This window comes from Amyelois transitella, chromosome 11 (genome assembly GCF_032362555.1).
Source record: "Amyelois transitella isolate CPQ chromosome 11, ilAmyTran1.1, whole genome shotgun sequence".
In the NCBI taxonomy this organism is placed as follows: Eukaryota; Metazoa; Arthropoda; class Insecta; order Lepidoptera; family Pyralidae; genus Amyelois; species Amyelois transitella.
Window position 1 is genome coordinate 5,629,389 of NC_083514.1, and position 14,791 is coordinate 5,644,179.

The 14,791-nt window shown below is 36.2% G+C and overlaps 1 protein-coding gene across 1 annotated transcript; it reads right to left on the bottom strand.

The window, feature by feature from the left end:
- Positions 1-985: 985 nt before the first annotated feature.
- LOC106135074 (ice-structuring glycoprotein) lies at positions 986-12,853 on the bottom strand. The gene is made up of 4 exons (XM_060946642.1): positions 12,801-12,853; positions 11,636-12,296; positions 6,157-6,665; positions 986-1,391 (listed from the first exon to the last, which is right to left on the bottom strand). The coding sequence occupies exons 1-4, from the start codon at positions 12,813-12,815 to the stop codon at positions 1,065-1,067; spliced, it is 1,512 nt and encodes a 503-aa protein (XP_060802625.1). The 5' UTR covers positions 12,816-12,853; the 3' UTR covers positions 986-1,064.
- Positions 12,854-14,791: the final 1,938 nt, after the last annotated feature.

A 14,791-nucleotide genomic window follows, 5' to 3' on the forward strand; every position in this document is an offset into this window, starting at 1 on the left:
CAGTCGAAGGGATAAATCAAGGCCACTTTTTGTAAATATTTTATTACATTACCTTAGTAGATGCGAACCATATCCAACAATAAGATAAGATAATGCAGCTTAGTATGTATAATGACAATGATTTACAAGTTCGACCGCTAAGAAGATCATCGGAACACACTCAATGTCAACGAAGTATTTTATAATAATGAGGCGAAAAATGGCCAAATCAGTGCATATTAGCTAAATTTGTTATAGCAACGTTTGTGTAATTTATGTTCCTGCTTCTGAACTATAAGATTTCGGCTCCAATCCATACTTATATTATAAACGTGAAAGTGTGTTCGTGTGTATATTTTACCATCTTTCACATCAAAACTATTGAACCGATCTCCATGAAATAATGTTAATAATAAACGTGGCTTTGTTAAAAAGTTAGACCACAGTATGTACCTATACATACTGTGATCTAACTTTTTAATTTCTGTATCAGAACAATGCGGTTATTCCCTATTTACCTAACCAAGTTAAGCTAATGAGAATAATAGAAGCTGCATTACCGTAAGTGCTTATTATAATTAGAACATGAAAAACGGTAAGTTGGATGTTTCTGACGAGAAACTCATAATAACTGTCAATTTGCATGCAATTTATTTAACTAGTTGTCTTGTTTCAGAACTACTTTGTTTATATAAACTTCTGTTTGGTTAAATTAGTTTCCCCATTTTGGGTTAGTTATTCCTAAATACACTACTTTACTTAATTTTTTTTCTGACAGTTAATAAGCGTCCAGTAAAGATTTAAAGAATAAAAAAAACACATTTTATTATTAATTTTAAATAATTGAAAAGTTACGTATAAAAAAAAATATATCATTGGTCAGCATTATTTTCTGATGATGTGACTTGGAGCAGTTTTGTTCCATAAACCTATGTTCTGGTTGTTTAAATAATAGTACACGTAGGAATGTAAAGTTCATTTTTTTCAACAAAGTAAAACAAAAACATCGATCTCACATTTTTATTTTGTTCTTTCAATAAATATGGCCGCATTGAATACGTAGTCGAAGTAATGGTATCCTACATTTATCTTCGGTAGAAATAATCTGCAGCGTATGCGTATGGAAGACTATAAGCTAAAGCGGGGGGCGCTGCGTTGACTAGAGTGGGTGCATAATCTTGCACTGTATACGCTGATCCATAGCTATAGGCTGATACTGAAGAGTACGGTACGGCAGCAGGGACGGCGGCAGGCACCGCTGGGACGGCTGCAGGTACCGACGGGGCAGCTATAACCGCTGCAGATGGCGCCACGTACGCAGCTGACGCCAGGGGCGGCGTCAGGTACGATGACACGTAAGGGCTGATCAATAATGGATCCCCTGATACTGACACCGCAGCCAAAACTGACATCTGTAATGACAAATTGCGTAATATATGGACACGTAATCGCATATGTTCTTCCTAATCGGTTTAGAGTATTGTGTAACGAATTTCAGGAACACGCCGGAAAGGTATCTAGGAATATAGGAATTTATACTATTATGTAAGTGTTTTAGAAAGTATTGACAAAGGTGTTCAATAAATAACTTTAAAATAATGGATATTTTAGCTTAAAATATGTCAGAAATCTGACATGGACAAATATTTCTATTAGCTTATCATGTGTAACCATAATTTAAAAAAAAATACGTAGAATAACAAAATCTCAATCTAAAATAATTTAAAAAGATGTGATACATCTTAGAAATATAAAGAAATTAAACGAAAATTTTTGAAATTGATGGATGTTAAAGCGAAAGAAAGAAAAAATCTTTTACTGTAGGATGAAGAAACTAAAAAATAATAATATATGTTTATTAACACCGTAAATAAACAACTATTTAACGAAATAAGAGAAGTAAAATCCAATTTCCACTTACCAAAAATATTTTTAACATTTTTGTTATCTTCTTAAATTACGTCTACTGTTTATCTATTAACTATTGGAAATGCACTGGTTTTCATAAAAATGGACTACCTTATATATTTCGGTCACTAAATGGACGCAGCAACAAATGTATGGTTATGAAAGATAAAAGATTCTTTGAATGGAATTCAAGGCCTCGTTAAATAGTTGTAGAGTACAAAAGAATGTATAATCACAGCAGAACGGTGTGTATTCCGAAATAACTAGCGTTTCCCACTGACCTTGCTAATGATAATGCGTTAAAGCGGATCATGTTAGATTTGTTACCCCTAATTTGTTTAAGGATGTACCCACGTTAGGTATGAATCTACATATCAAAATATTTTGCTGAAGGATTTTGTTTCATCTCTGAATTTTTATCAGTTGCATCTTTTCTAGAAAGTATCTGAGTTTATTTGAAGGTCAAAAGATCATGATTGGATTTTATGACCCTATTAACAGGGAAACAAGTATCTGCTTGAATTATAGTTACAGGTACATTCAGTGGCCTGGGTGTGTAGGTTTTCCTCAACGCCTATTAGACTAACAAACAATTCGTAGGCCAATTTGAGTATCAGTAAACAAGAAAATGTAATTGACCTCACGTGAGATTTAAACCAGGACTGCAACACTGATAACCTGGCTTGATGACCACTAGGCTCGGGTCACGAGGCTTGCATAGCACGCGCGACGACGTTTTTGTCGTGCTATCAGCGTTTTGCTTTTAATTATAACGTGAAACGGGACTTTTTTATGGTATAAACGTTGCCGCGGGTGCACATGCTAGTTCCGCTGGATTTAAACTTTTATCGAACAGTTGATGTTAAAATAAACACTGACCGAATTTCATGTTTATAAACTTAAATGATTCACAAAGCACTTTGAATCTAAGTACAAAACTGACCTACATTACAGGCAAGGGATAGGTTAGGTATTCTTAATTAAATTGTACAGTTATGAAGGTTGTAAAGATATTGTCTTTTTGCAATGCAATGGTTGTAAGAAGGTGTTATAATTTGTCATTCCCTTTGGTAAAACTGTAGAAAATACATATATACAATCCTCTTTCCCGAAGAGATAGGCAGAGGCGAAATATTTTCACTGGTCACAATCCCTGCATACTTCTTTCGCTACATCCACCAAAAAAAATACACAAGAAATTATGACTCCTACTACAAAAAGTAGCCTTTGTATAATAATAAATTTTTAATTCATCGAGCTCGACGACTTGTAAAATAAGAATAGTCACCGAGGTCAAAAAATGGGCCGGTTTTCAGAAATTGCTATATATATCGACGGTTGGGAGACGTAACATCATTCAGCATCTCAGACCGAAAACAAAATAACAATCATGTACAAATTGGTAAGTTCCCTTGTGAATACTAAATATTATGTATTGTTATGATTATGAAAACAACTAGGTAGTAATCTAAATAGCCGTATTTCTTCGAATATATTTCTGTAATAGCACAAAATAAATTATACCGCCAAATTTCCTGATGATCGAACGAGGTTGTATAAAAACTGCTATTTGTATAAAAACATTTAAAAAGTACCTAGATACAATTTTGAGTTTTGTTTAATCGAGTTCAATTATTTATTTTCAGTTTGTTGTAGCTGCCATCCTAGGCCTAGCTGCCGCCAAACCTAGCAACCTCTTTGTTTATCCCGCTGCTGGTGAAACTACTGCAGTTGCCTACCCAGCGGTAGCCCACTCAGCTCCCGCCATCGCTGCTGCTTACGCTGCCCCCGCTGTGGCTGCCCCAGCTGTCTCCGTTGCCCCGGCCGTGGCTTCACTGGCTGCTCCAGCCTTTGGTGCTGCCCCGACCGTCGCAGCTGCTCCAGTTATCGCAACCGCCCCCGCCGCTTACTCCGCTGGTCATGCTGCCCCCATTACGTATTCAGCTGGCTACGCCTCACCTATAGCGTACTCCGCTGGTTACTCCGCAGCGCCAATTGCATACTCTGATGGATACGCTGCAGCTCCTGCATATACTGGTTATGGAAACTACGGATATGGTCTGGGATATTCTGGATACTGGAAAAGGCGTTAAATTTTTTGAGTTGTGAAATGAATTGTAATAAAAATTCGTTTTACCAAAATATGTATATTTAATTTATAATCTTTATGTGATGTGAGCCCTTAGAATATTTAGGAAATCATACTCGTACTTAATTTTATACAGTAAACTAGCTTTCCGCCCGCGGCTTCGCCCACGTGTAATTCGGTTATATATAGCGTTTTTTAATGATCTCGACAGGGCTTTTTCTTCCACAGGCTGAAATCTTGTTACAACTGGAATTAAATATAGCCTGTGTTACTCAGGGATGATGTAGCCTCGTGATAGTTAATAGAAAATAAAATTCGGGTGTTTTATTTATGCATACCGATTACGCCGAGATTTATGGACCGATTTACGTGATTCTTTTTTTGTTCGGTAGAGTATACTTTCAAGTTGGTCCCGTTGTTACCTAGTCAGGATCTGATGATGGTATTCCAGGGAAATCAAGGGCAAACCTCAAATTTACAGGCAATTACGTTTTTGACAATTTCATAGATCTGTTTAAGTATTTGCGTCTGATAGTCATCATCCCATGTGAATGAGCTGATGATGGAAGGTACAACTCCTCAACGGTTAGGAGTTGAAAGAAAATTCTTACGAAGTTATACGTACATGTGAGGCTATTAGGTTGACCTGATAATAAAAAGTAAATCTCATTAACGTTAAGAATTTAGGTGAAAATGGATGCGGACAAATTTCGTCTCTTCACTTGTTTCCTTTTAGCTGTTTGTATGGGTAGTGTTAACACAAAATAGGGATTTAAAGGCGTGATGTTATTAATGTTATGCATGTATGTACATAATTATGTATGTTATTATGTATGTTAAATAGACGACTGAAAGTTGTCATACAAAGTCTTTTTTTTTAAGGATGGGAAATCATCAAATGACCTCTCCCGCTCTGGGTGGAACGGAAGGGAGTGTCAGACTTTTACTGACTAAAACCCACCTCGTTCCTTCAGTTGCCCTTTGCGTTCCGGGGCCACGGTATCTCGTTAGAACTTTCCCGCAGCCCCGGCTCAGTTTATCCCGTTTCCCCCCCTTGGGGGTTGACATTTCAAAAATCCCTTCTTAGTGCTCACTTATGTTACTAAAGGAACCTCTGTTCAAAATCTCAGACTCCTAAACCGAGCGGTTTCGGCTGTGCGTTAATAAATCAGTCACCCAATCGCACCCCCTAAATCACGATTGGAGGGTAGTTTGAAAAAACTTATAATGACAAACATATTTACTTGCCTATGTACGTGTTCATGCCAAGTTTCAAGTTTATAATCCTTGGGTTTAATATTTTTCATAGAAACGTTTTTACCCCTTTTCCCCCCCTTGGGGGTTGAATTTCCAAAAATCCTTTCTTAGTGCTCCCCTACATATCCCAAGGAACCTACATTCCAAATTTCAGCTGTCTACGACCAGTAGTTTCGACTGTGCGTTGTCTGTCAGTCAGTCACTCAGTAACGGAAGAGTTTTATATATATAGATAGATAATCATACTTATTGATTAAGTTGGATAAGAGCAAAGTTATAGTATTTTGGTCAAATAAAATAGGACGTACATTTGAAATACTCCTGTTAAATTCAAGTAATTTATCCAGCCAGTTAATTTAAAAATGAGCATCGGTTGTTGAATCGGTAAGCTGCTCGAATAAAATGTGTGTTATGCATAAAGGCACAGTTTCAAATCCCACGTTGACTAATGAATATTTTTGTAGTTTTGTGCATTAGTTTGAATACTAACCGATGGTCTTACGGTGAGGGTAAATATCGTGAGGCAACCTGCACAACTGAATATGTAACATGATCCAATAAATGTTAAGGTTTTTCTGAAAAGGTTACGGGGGACAGATGTAGTAGCCGCTTCGTGTAAAAACTCAATCTAGGATCCATGGTCCAAGGACATACTCTGGGCTCCTTTCCACAGCGGAGATAAGGATGATGTAACCCGGTCTATAGCCAGCCCAGCATCGCGCGAAAATCTATCGCTGTCCAGTTACACGTCCTTATAAAAAGCGATATTTATACTTACATGAAAAATAATAGATTAAATTAGTGAAATTGTTATAAATAAATAAAAAAGGTATTTGATTAATCAAAAAACATTTATTTTGTACTTAAATTACAAAAACATAGCAATCATACGTTATCGATAGTTGACTTAGATTGGGTGCTTACTTCTTCTTCCACAGGTAAGAGGGGTAGTCGTAACCGACGGCGTATTCGTAGCTGTTGATACCAGAGTACGCGTAGGGGGACGCGGCGAAGCCAGAGTACGCGACGGGGGCGGTGTATCCTGAGTACGCCACTGGAGCGGAGTAAGAGACGGGAGCAGAGTAAGACACGGGAGCGGAGTAAGCTACTGGGGCGACTGCAGCGGATACGACGGGCTTGGCGTAAGTGACAGCTGGGGCGGAGTAGGCGACGGGGGTCACAGCAGGGGCGACGGCGGCGGCGACCACAGGTTTAGCGTAGGTCACTGCTGGGGCGGAGTAGGTCACGGGGGTCGCGACGGCTGGTACAACGGACCTGGTGTAGGAGACAGCTGGGGCGGAGTAGGCGACGGCGTGGGCGACAGCCGGGGCTGAGACAGCTACGACAGGCTTGGCGTAAGAGACAGCTGGGGCGGAGTAGGCGACGGCGGCGGGGGCGGAGTAGGAGACCGCGGCAGGGGCGGAGTAGGCAACTGCGGCAGGCGCGTGCACAGCAGCAGTGGAGTACGCCACCGGGGCGACGAATTGGGGCTTGGCGGCGGCAAGGCCGAGCACGGCGGCGACGAATAGCTGAAAAATAGAATTGAACATTTCAGTACCTTTTTTAAGACGAGATAGCCGTGTGTATTTTTGCTTACTAAAACATACAACTCTCTTTGGGTCCTAGGAACTGATTAAAATTCGAAATGGTAGATGACAAAAATTCTAAAGGTTGTAGTCAATATAAATCTCTGCACACATAAAACATATAATCATGTCTTTATCTCTTACGGGGTAGACATAGCCAAAAATAAAACAAGGCCACGTTCAGCTGTATGGCTTAAAGATAACAGCATGTAAAGCATTACTCTCATTGTTGCCTTATTTGGGTCTCGATAATTCGAAGCCCAAAGCTTAGATTGTGATTGGACATATGATGAACGAAATATTTCTATTATAAGACTCCACTCTCTAGTGGAAAGAAATTATGAGAAAATGTAATGTATGTTGGTGTACCAAAAAAAATTCAATCATCGTTAGCCACCTTTCATCTTAGTTAGTAAAAATATAAATTATTACTACTGGACAGAAATTAAATGACTGCATTATTATCTGACAACATACTAGTTAAATTATTTGTTTATTTTATTTCTATGAATAAATATACTCACAAGCTTGTACATGATTGTGTTTTGTTTCCAACTGTCGTAGCCGAATGATATTGGTTCATCCTAAACTAGCATTTTATAGGTTCAGACAAAAACCGGCCAATATCCTATTTCGATTCCAAATTAGCTCTAAAACTCACCTTATTCTAATGCTTCAAGGTTCTACTTACGCATCTTTTAAAATATATCAGTTTTATCTAATAATTTACAATGATCAAGGCTATAGTTGACAAAACTAGTTCAGTTTATTTGGATAGCTTTTTGATATAATACACACATATTTAAGGGCATTAAAGGTGATTGACATTAAAAAGCAAACACGTGAAATGTTAAATATCTTTTTGATGAGAACAACATTTTTCTGATCTAATAAAACCGCCCACAAACCGCCATGGATGGACCAGGCTTGACATAGATATATGATATTCACATGTAATTACTTTGAAGTGATTATTTTGACGTTACTGAAATAGTTGCATAATAACAAAATATTTTTTCTAATATATTAACCGTATATGAAAATACATTAAATAAAATATTTGGTGATTATGACTTAGTAATAAATTTTTAATATAATTATCAAAACATAATAAATTGGTTAAAATTAAAACTATTCAATCAAGCAAAAAAAAAAGTTATGTAATGGCATGGCTCAGGATCATTTCAATAAGTCATTTGTTTTCTTATCAACGTCTACGAATACATGTATTATATGATATATATATCTTATTTGGCGTAAGTACTAGTAGTGAGTGAGAGTCATAAATGCGAAACTTAACTTTCGCTTAACTTCGGAACTAAAGACTTATAATTTTGGATTTTAACTTACTGTTGATTATAGCTTACTGAATAACAAAATTTCTGCGTTCTGGTCGTATCCAAGTTCTTAAATAGGGACTTGAAAATGCAACGAAATGGTTTTAGTGAAGCATGGAACGGCAATGTTTGCTTCACCCTCGACATGACGGAAGCACTGCCGTGCCCCCAGATAATCAAGGTAGAGATAATCAAGATAAACGTCTATACAAGTGTTTAACTCAAATGAGGGCAATACTTTGGTATTTTTTTCTTAAAAACGTAAAATTTTCTAATATAGTACATTTCTACTACGTAAGATTATTTGGAAATTCATATACCTACGTGGTATGGTAGCAAGAAGTAACTGTTCACAAATGTTTAAACTTTAATGCATTGTCCACCCGTGAATCTTTGGAATATTGATTTTATATTCTGGGATAGTTTTCGGATTACTTGCCTACTTACATCAATCTTTGCTTAGTGCACGCTGGACATTTACACAAATGATCGTTAGACTAAAGGCGCCGGTCAGTCTGCTTGTAAGGTCAGCAATTACCTGCAGTGTAATGTTATTCATAGATTCTACTGCATTTGCCATTACATCGTGAAAAGTATAACAGGTTGGTCATGGTCGTAGCTATGTTTGTTAATCAATTGCCTTTTCAGTACTGGGGATGAGCTGCTTTCCAAAAATGCCATTTAAAGCTTTGCGACTGGCGTAGCGACAAGGTTCTTGTCTCTGAATCGAAATTTCCGGGTTTAATTGAGTAAAAAACGGCGAACCTTAAGAGAAATATTTTAGAAGTCTTATATTATCTTTTAATCTCTTAGATTAACCGAAAATCTAAATATAGTTTATAGGAAAACGGATATTGAACTACGAGAAACAGTGCTCCCTCGTGGTCCCATCAAAATAGGACAAAATGCTGGAAAGCACTATGGCCAGGGTGCAACTGGGAACACTCAAAGATAAGAGAGAGATGTCTTTCATCTTTTTCACCCAATAACTCTATGAGTTTCGATGTGCCCCAATCATTCACATCAAATTAGATGATTACAAAAGGAAAGTCAATATTAACTTACAATTTACTTTACCTATAAAATTTTTTGATCTGAAAATAAGTTAATAACACTTATGACATAATTCTAAAAACATCCTCTTATATAATACACGTAATATTAAATAAGTACTATCTATTATAAATTCTGTGTTAATTTATTTAAAAAGAAAGAAAAAGGATTTAAAAGCCGATAAAGCGTGTCTGATCTCATTATGTCTGCCTACTTAATTATCGTTAGACAGGTCGGGGCAAGTTTTTTAAAATCTGGACCTTTAAAAATGCAAAAGATAGATATTCCAGTCGTTGACATCTTGTATCCGGATTCGATGGACTAATTATGTTAATGTGAAACGTGAATTTTACCTACAAATTGGTGAATTTGAATTGATATTGTCGATGAACATCTACATTCATTGGTAGTTATTATAACGCGTATCAAATATTTTTATTAAGTTGCTTTTAATGGTTCGTCTAGAAGCTAATCAACGAAAGGGCTTGTAAATTTTATATTCTCCTTTTGAGCGATGGGTTATCAACCTGTAACATGAATTTCGAATTGGCTCTGTCTGCACCAAAAGTAATGCAGGGGTGAAATTATTGAGTTATTATAATGATCTTGTAAAATCATTAGATGCTAACTGTTTTAATTCAGTGGGGAACATACATATAAATCTAACCAAACCTTTCCCTATGTTGGTTTTTATTTATATTACCTCCAATTTACAATACTTGATTATTAAGACAGTGTTCTGGGTTGCATTCTTAGTTGTGTTACTTCAGACCCTGAGCGACTGGTGCCCGTCCTCCGCACTCCGACAGAAGAGAGTTGGAACATATATAAATTTAATATAAATTTAAAATATATGTATATAATTCCGACGTCTTAAGAGGTAGAATACGTGTTCACAAAAAACTGTAGGTACCTAAATACTTAATACCTATATTGTAACCATATTCAAGGAATAAATGATTATGATTATGAAAAACAGGCCTTTGACTATGTTTTATAGGTATTATATCTAGGAAAATACAATAAGAACTTATGTTTTTTTTCTTTGCTTGGCTTATTATTTTTTGTCTAAGTCACAGTTTATGACGTAATTTGATAGATTTTTATTGTAAGTAGATGGTAGATAAATGGAAAATGTAGTTTTAATTTTCCGGAAATAACAATATTATTTCCGGAAATAACAATATTTCCGGAAAATTAAAACTACATTTTCCATTTATCCACAATACGGCTTAACTTACATATATACTCTGTATATCGATCTAAATACGATCATCTGTTATAGTAAAATTAATCAATTATCAGTTTGTGGTTATGTAAATACGTTATGTTACGTATTTGTGTAAAATTAGCTCAAGGATTTTATTTTATAAACTAGTTCAGTTGACATTTTGCTAAAGTTTCAATAGCCGAATGCTTATTGAAATTCACGTTTTTTTTTGTAATTTTGATACATCAATGTTAAAACTGTTAAAGATGATTTAGAAAAAACAATAATTAATTTCGAGGAAGCCCTCTAAAGAAATTTATGTTTCTTTTTTGCGTACAAGGTCTCTTATATTGGGTGTGCTTGAAGAATTTCTCTAGAAATAATAAGAACCCATGTACTGTTGTTTCTTGTTTTTAACATTCCTATACTTATATTTTCTGTGTACCTACATGAATTGGAAATAATTAAATAAAGGGCTATTTTTAAATTTTCGGTTTGTTGCATTCTTAGGTATATCCTTTACAATTAATTTGGTTGGTATTTATACCCAATAAAAATATTTTTAACCGCAAAAGCATCAGTAATCATTTACTTACATCTTACTTAAAAAGATTCATTAACTAATCATTACTCTCATATAAGAGTCATCTAGTTATGTTACAACCACTGCTGTGAAAAGTTCTAACAACATTTTTGTTTGTGAAAAGAGGAAAGTAGAAAAGCAGACTACAGGCTGCAAAGTTTAGTGGCAGAGGGCAAATGGAAACACGCCAGAAGAGATAGGTGAAAAGTACTAACTTACTGCTGTTAGTGTGGTCGTGGCAGTTTAGAATTAGACCAGTCCACCTCGTTTGCCATGGAGATAACTAAGTGAAAGAGCATTTAACTAAACAGCATTGTTTCATCTACCATTCATCAATCATTTTTTAATCATCCTGCATAAAAAGATTATTTAAGGGTACTCTTGAAGAGACCTTTTACCAGACCGTTTCCTATTTGTCAAGGCATAGGTGATATTTATAATAATATAATATATATATAAATAATTTAGAATAAGCGTAAAATAATAAAACAATAAAGTGAAATTTCAGCAGTTCATTTTATTTGATAGTCTATTGTTTTGAGTTAATTTACTTCTTGATGTAACCATAGCCAGAGTAGACGGGTGCGGTCGCGGCGTAGCCGGAGTAGGCGACGGGGGCAGAGTATGCGAAGCCAGCGGGGGCAGCGGCGACGGCCGGGGCGGAGTAGGCAACGGCTGGGGCGGAGTATGCAACGGCAGCGGGAGCGGCGGCAACAGCTGGGGCTGAGTAGGTCACTGCAGCTGGGGCTGCGGCCACAGATGGTGAAGAATATGCTACAGGAGCGGTGTAGGCGACGGCAGCGGGGGCAGCTGCTACGGTTTGGGCAGGGTAGGCTGATACTGTATGGGTTGGGTAGGCTGACACGGTGTGGGCAGGGTAGGCGACGGCAGCGGGAGCGGCAGCTACGGCTGGGGCAGAGTAGGCGATGGCCTGGGCGCCATAACTAACTGGGGAAGCGACACGGACGGCTGGCGCGGGGTAAGACGGGGCAGCGATGGCTTGAGTAGACACTTGGTAGGCCGGTGCGGCGATGGCGTGTGTGGCAACAGCTGGGGCGGCGTATGTCTTAGCTACAGGAGCAGCGTACGCTGGGGCAGCGAATGCGGGCGCGGCGTATGATGCGGTGTACGATGGCGCGGCAACACGGACAGCGGGCGCGGCTACAGAGGCAGTGGCAACGGCGGGGGCAGCAATTGTTTGCGTCTGGTAAGCCACGCCATTGGTAGGTGGGAGATAGTAGTTGTTAGGCTTGGCGGCGGCCGCAGACAGCCCCAGGACGGCGGTGAAGATAAGCTGAAATCACAGAATGAGTTCCGTTATATTATTATCTGTATAGTTCACCCTAGACTTAACTGACAGTTTTGAAAACTTAAGTGGTTGTTACAGTAATCAAAATTGATAACTTTCTAATTAATTCTTAATAAATAAATGAATGAATAAAAATACCAAAATGTTTAGGACTTTCAGTTTAAATTGCTGTGATAATAATTATAGAATTTGTATCCCTTGATACCTCGAGGGAAACAAATGAGGAATTAGTAAGTAGTCATTCGTATAACCGCTTCCAGAAAAACAGAGGTGGTATCTAGGCGTGTATTATATTTAAATAAAGGAAATTCACTTAATTGTTCATATTTAAAGAAATGTATCTCTCTTAGGTTAGCCTTTGTACAGCTTTTGCTTAATTTCTGAGGATTATTCTTATTTTCTTGAAATTAAAACTTAACATAAAAATTGATACAAAATATTATTAAAAGAATACAAAATTCAAATGTTAGGTCTTTACAGGTGACTTACCAGTTGGTAGATCATTGTGTTTGATTTTCAGGTCGTCACGGCTGAATGGTAGTGGTCTCATCCTAAACGTCTATTTTATAGGACACCCAAGAAACCGGACTTCCTTCTTATATGCTTTATTTTATTGCCAGCAAAATAGACTTTAAATCCGTGCAATATGACACATTTAGCATATTAATTATGCCATCGAGACATATATATCAGTTTTGTGGTAATAATGTGCCATCACCAAGGTTAAAATGACAGAACTCGTTCAATAATCAACGGAAATCAATCAAAGGGCGATCACTCTCACACCTGATGTCTTATGAAAAAATATACAAAATTTTCCATTTTGTGGTCCAATTTGTGCAAAAATTAAAACGCAATTTTTATGCCAGTTTCGTATAAAACATGCAATTTTTTTAACAAAATAAGATAATAACTGCCTCTACTAAATATTTTTATTTACAGCTACACAGGGAGGTATTTTGAGCACAATATGAAACATTTTAAAGTCAAAATACGCAAATAAAACAGTTCCTTGAAAGTATTTTTGTAGCTTCCTCAAAACTCTATAAAAAGTTCGTTTTGCTCAGTTGCAACACCCCTGTTGCTAGATTTCAAAGCTTTAATTTCGGCATAAATTATATATACATAGTTTATGCTATAACTAGGTGTTTTGTTAGACAAATATCTATGATAAAAAAAGTTAAATTTTTAATTATTTTTTACTGAAATATATTTACACCTATAGACATATAAATGGGTGGCACTGTCTGAACGGTAGCAGTTGCCATTACAATATTTGAAGAATCGCTTCTATCTTACGCTTATATAATGAACGTACATAGATTTTAGATAATTAAATTAAATATAGATATTAGTAACATCTTCCTATGCATATTAATAACATATATTATAAATACATAGAATTGCAAAATTAGTCGTATTTTAAAATATAGTGTTTCACACCTGCAAACCTGTTGAAGGAATTGCTTAAAATTTATTTAATTTTTTTGTTATTTTGAGATAAATCAAGTTTGTGCCGCAATTTAACAAGTTATAAAACTATCACAAATAACCTACAGAATGTGTTAAATAGAAAAAATCGTTGATTTCTAGGTTTTTATAATTTAATGAAATAGATCCTGTATATGACTGTAGGTCTGAATTTAGATAAAAATTATTTCGACCGTGTCTCAATTTCGAATAACACTATTTTGACTTAAATTTGTTTACAATGTAGTTTCGCTTTCATTTGAAAATGATTAATGCAGTTAAAATGTATGCAGATAATTCATATATAAACTAGCTGATTTGAAAAATAAAAGTCTGTGCATGTTTGTTTGTACAAGTTACTCTCTGGACCTACTGAACGGATTTGAATGAAATTTTTTTTGTATAGCTCTTATGCCTGGCCAACATATGGGTATGATTTACTTTGGAAACAGCTGATTTCGAACCATAACAGCTCAGCTTAACTATAAGAAATATCGAAAAGACGTCTTAACAAAAATTGTTCAAACTTATAAGCATTTTCTATTGGCGAAAAAAAAAATGGAAAATCTGGTTCATGTGATGTGGAAGCCAAAGGACCATCTACTCTATAATATGTATATACGGAAATGACGTCTTAGCAAAAGTTGTTCTTCCTGATGTCAATTAATTTTTGAGTTTATTCGTTACAAACAATAATTGTTGACGTTTGCCGGGATCCCATATTAAAACACATACACGCATATTCAGTTGCCTGGCTATGCAGGTTTTTTTACGATCTATCCCTCGTTTATAACCTCTGCATAAATAGTTTTTTAGAAAAAATATGCTTTAGTTATCAAAACCAACAAAATAAATTACTTATTTTATTTCATTAGCCATAGATAACGTCAGCAATAGGTATCTTATTTTGAGATTATATTTAATTATTCTATTCGCATCAAAAAGCATATGTCACTAGCTCGACTTGCTCTCGATGTATCTATTTTAGTTTTGACTGAGATAGGTACATT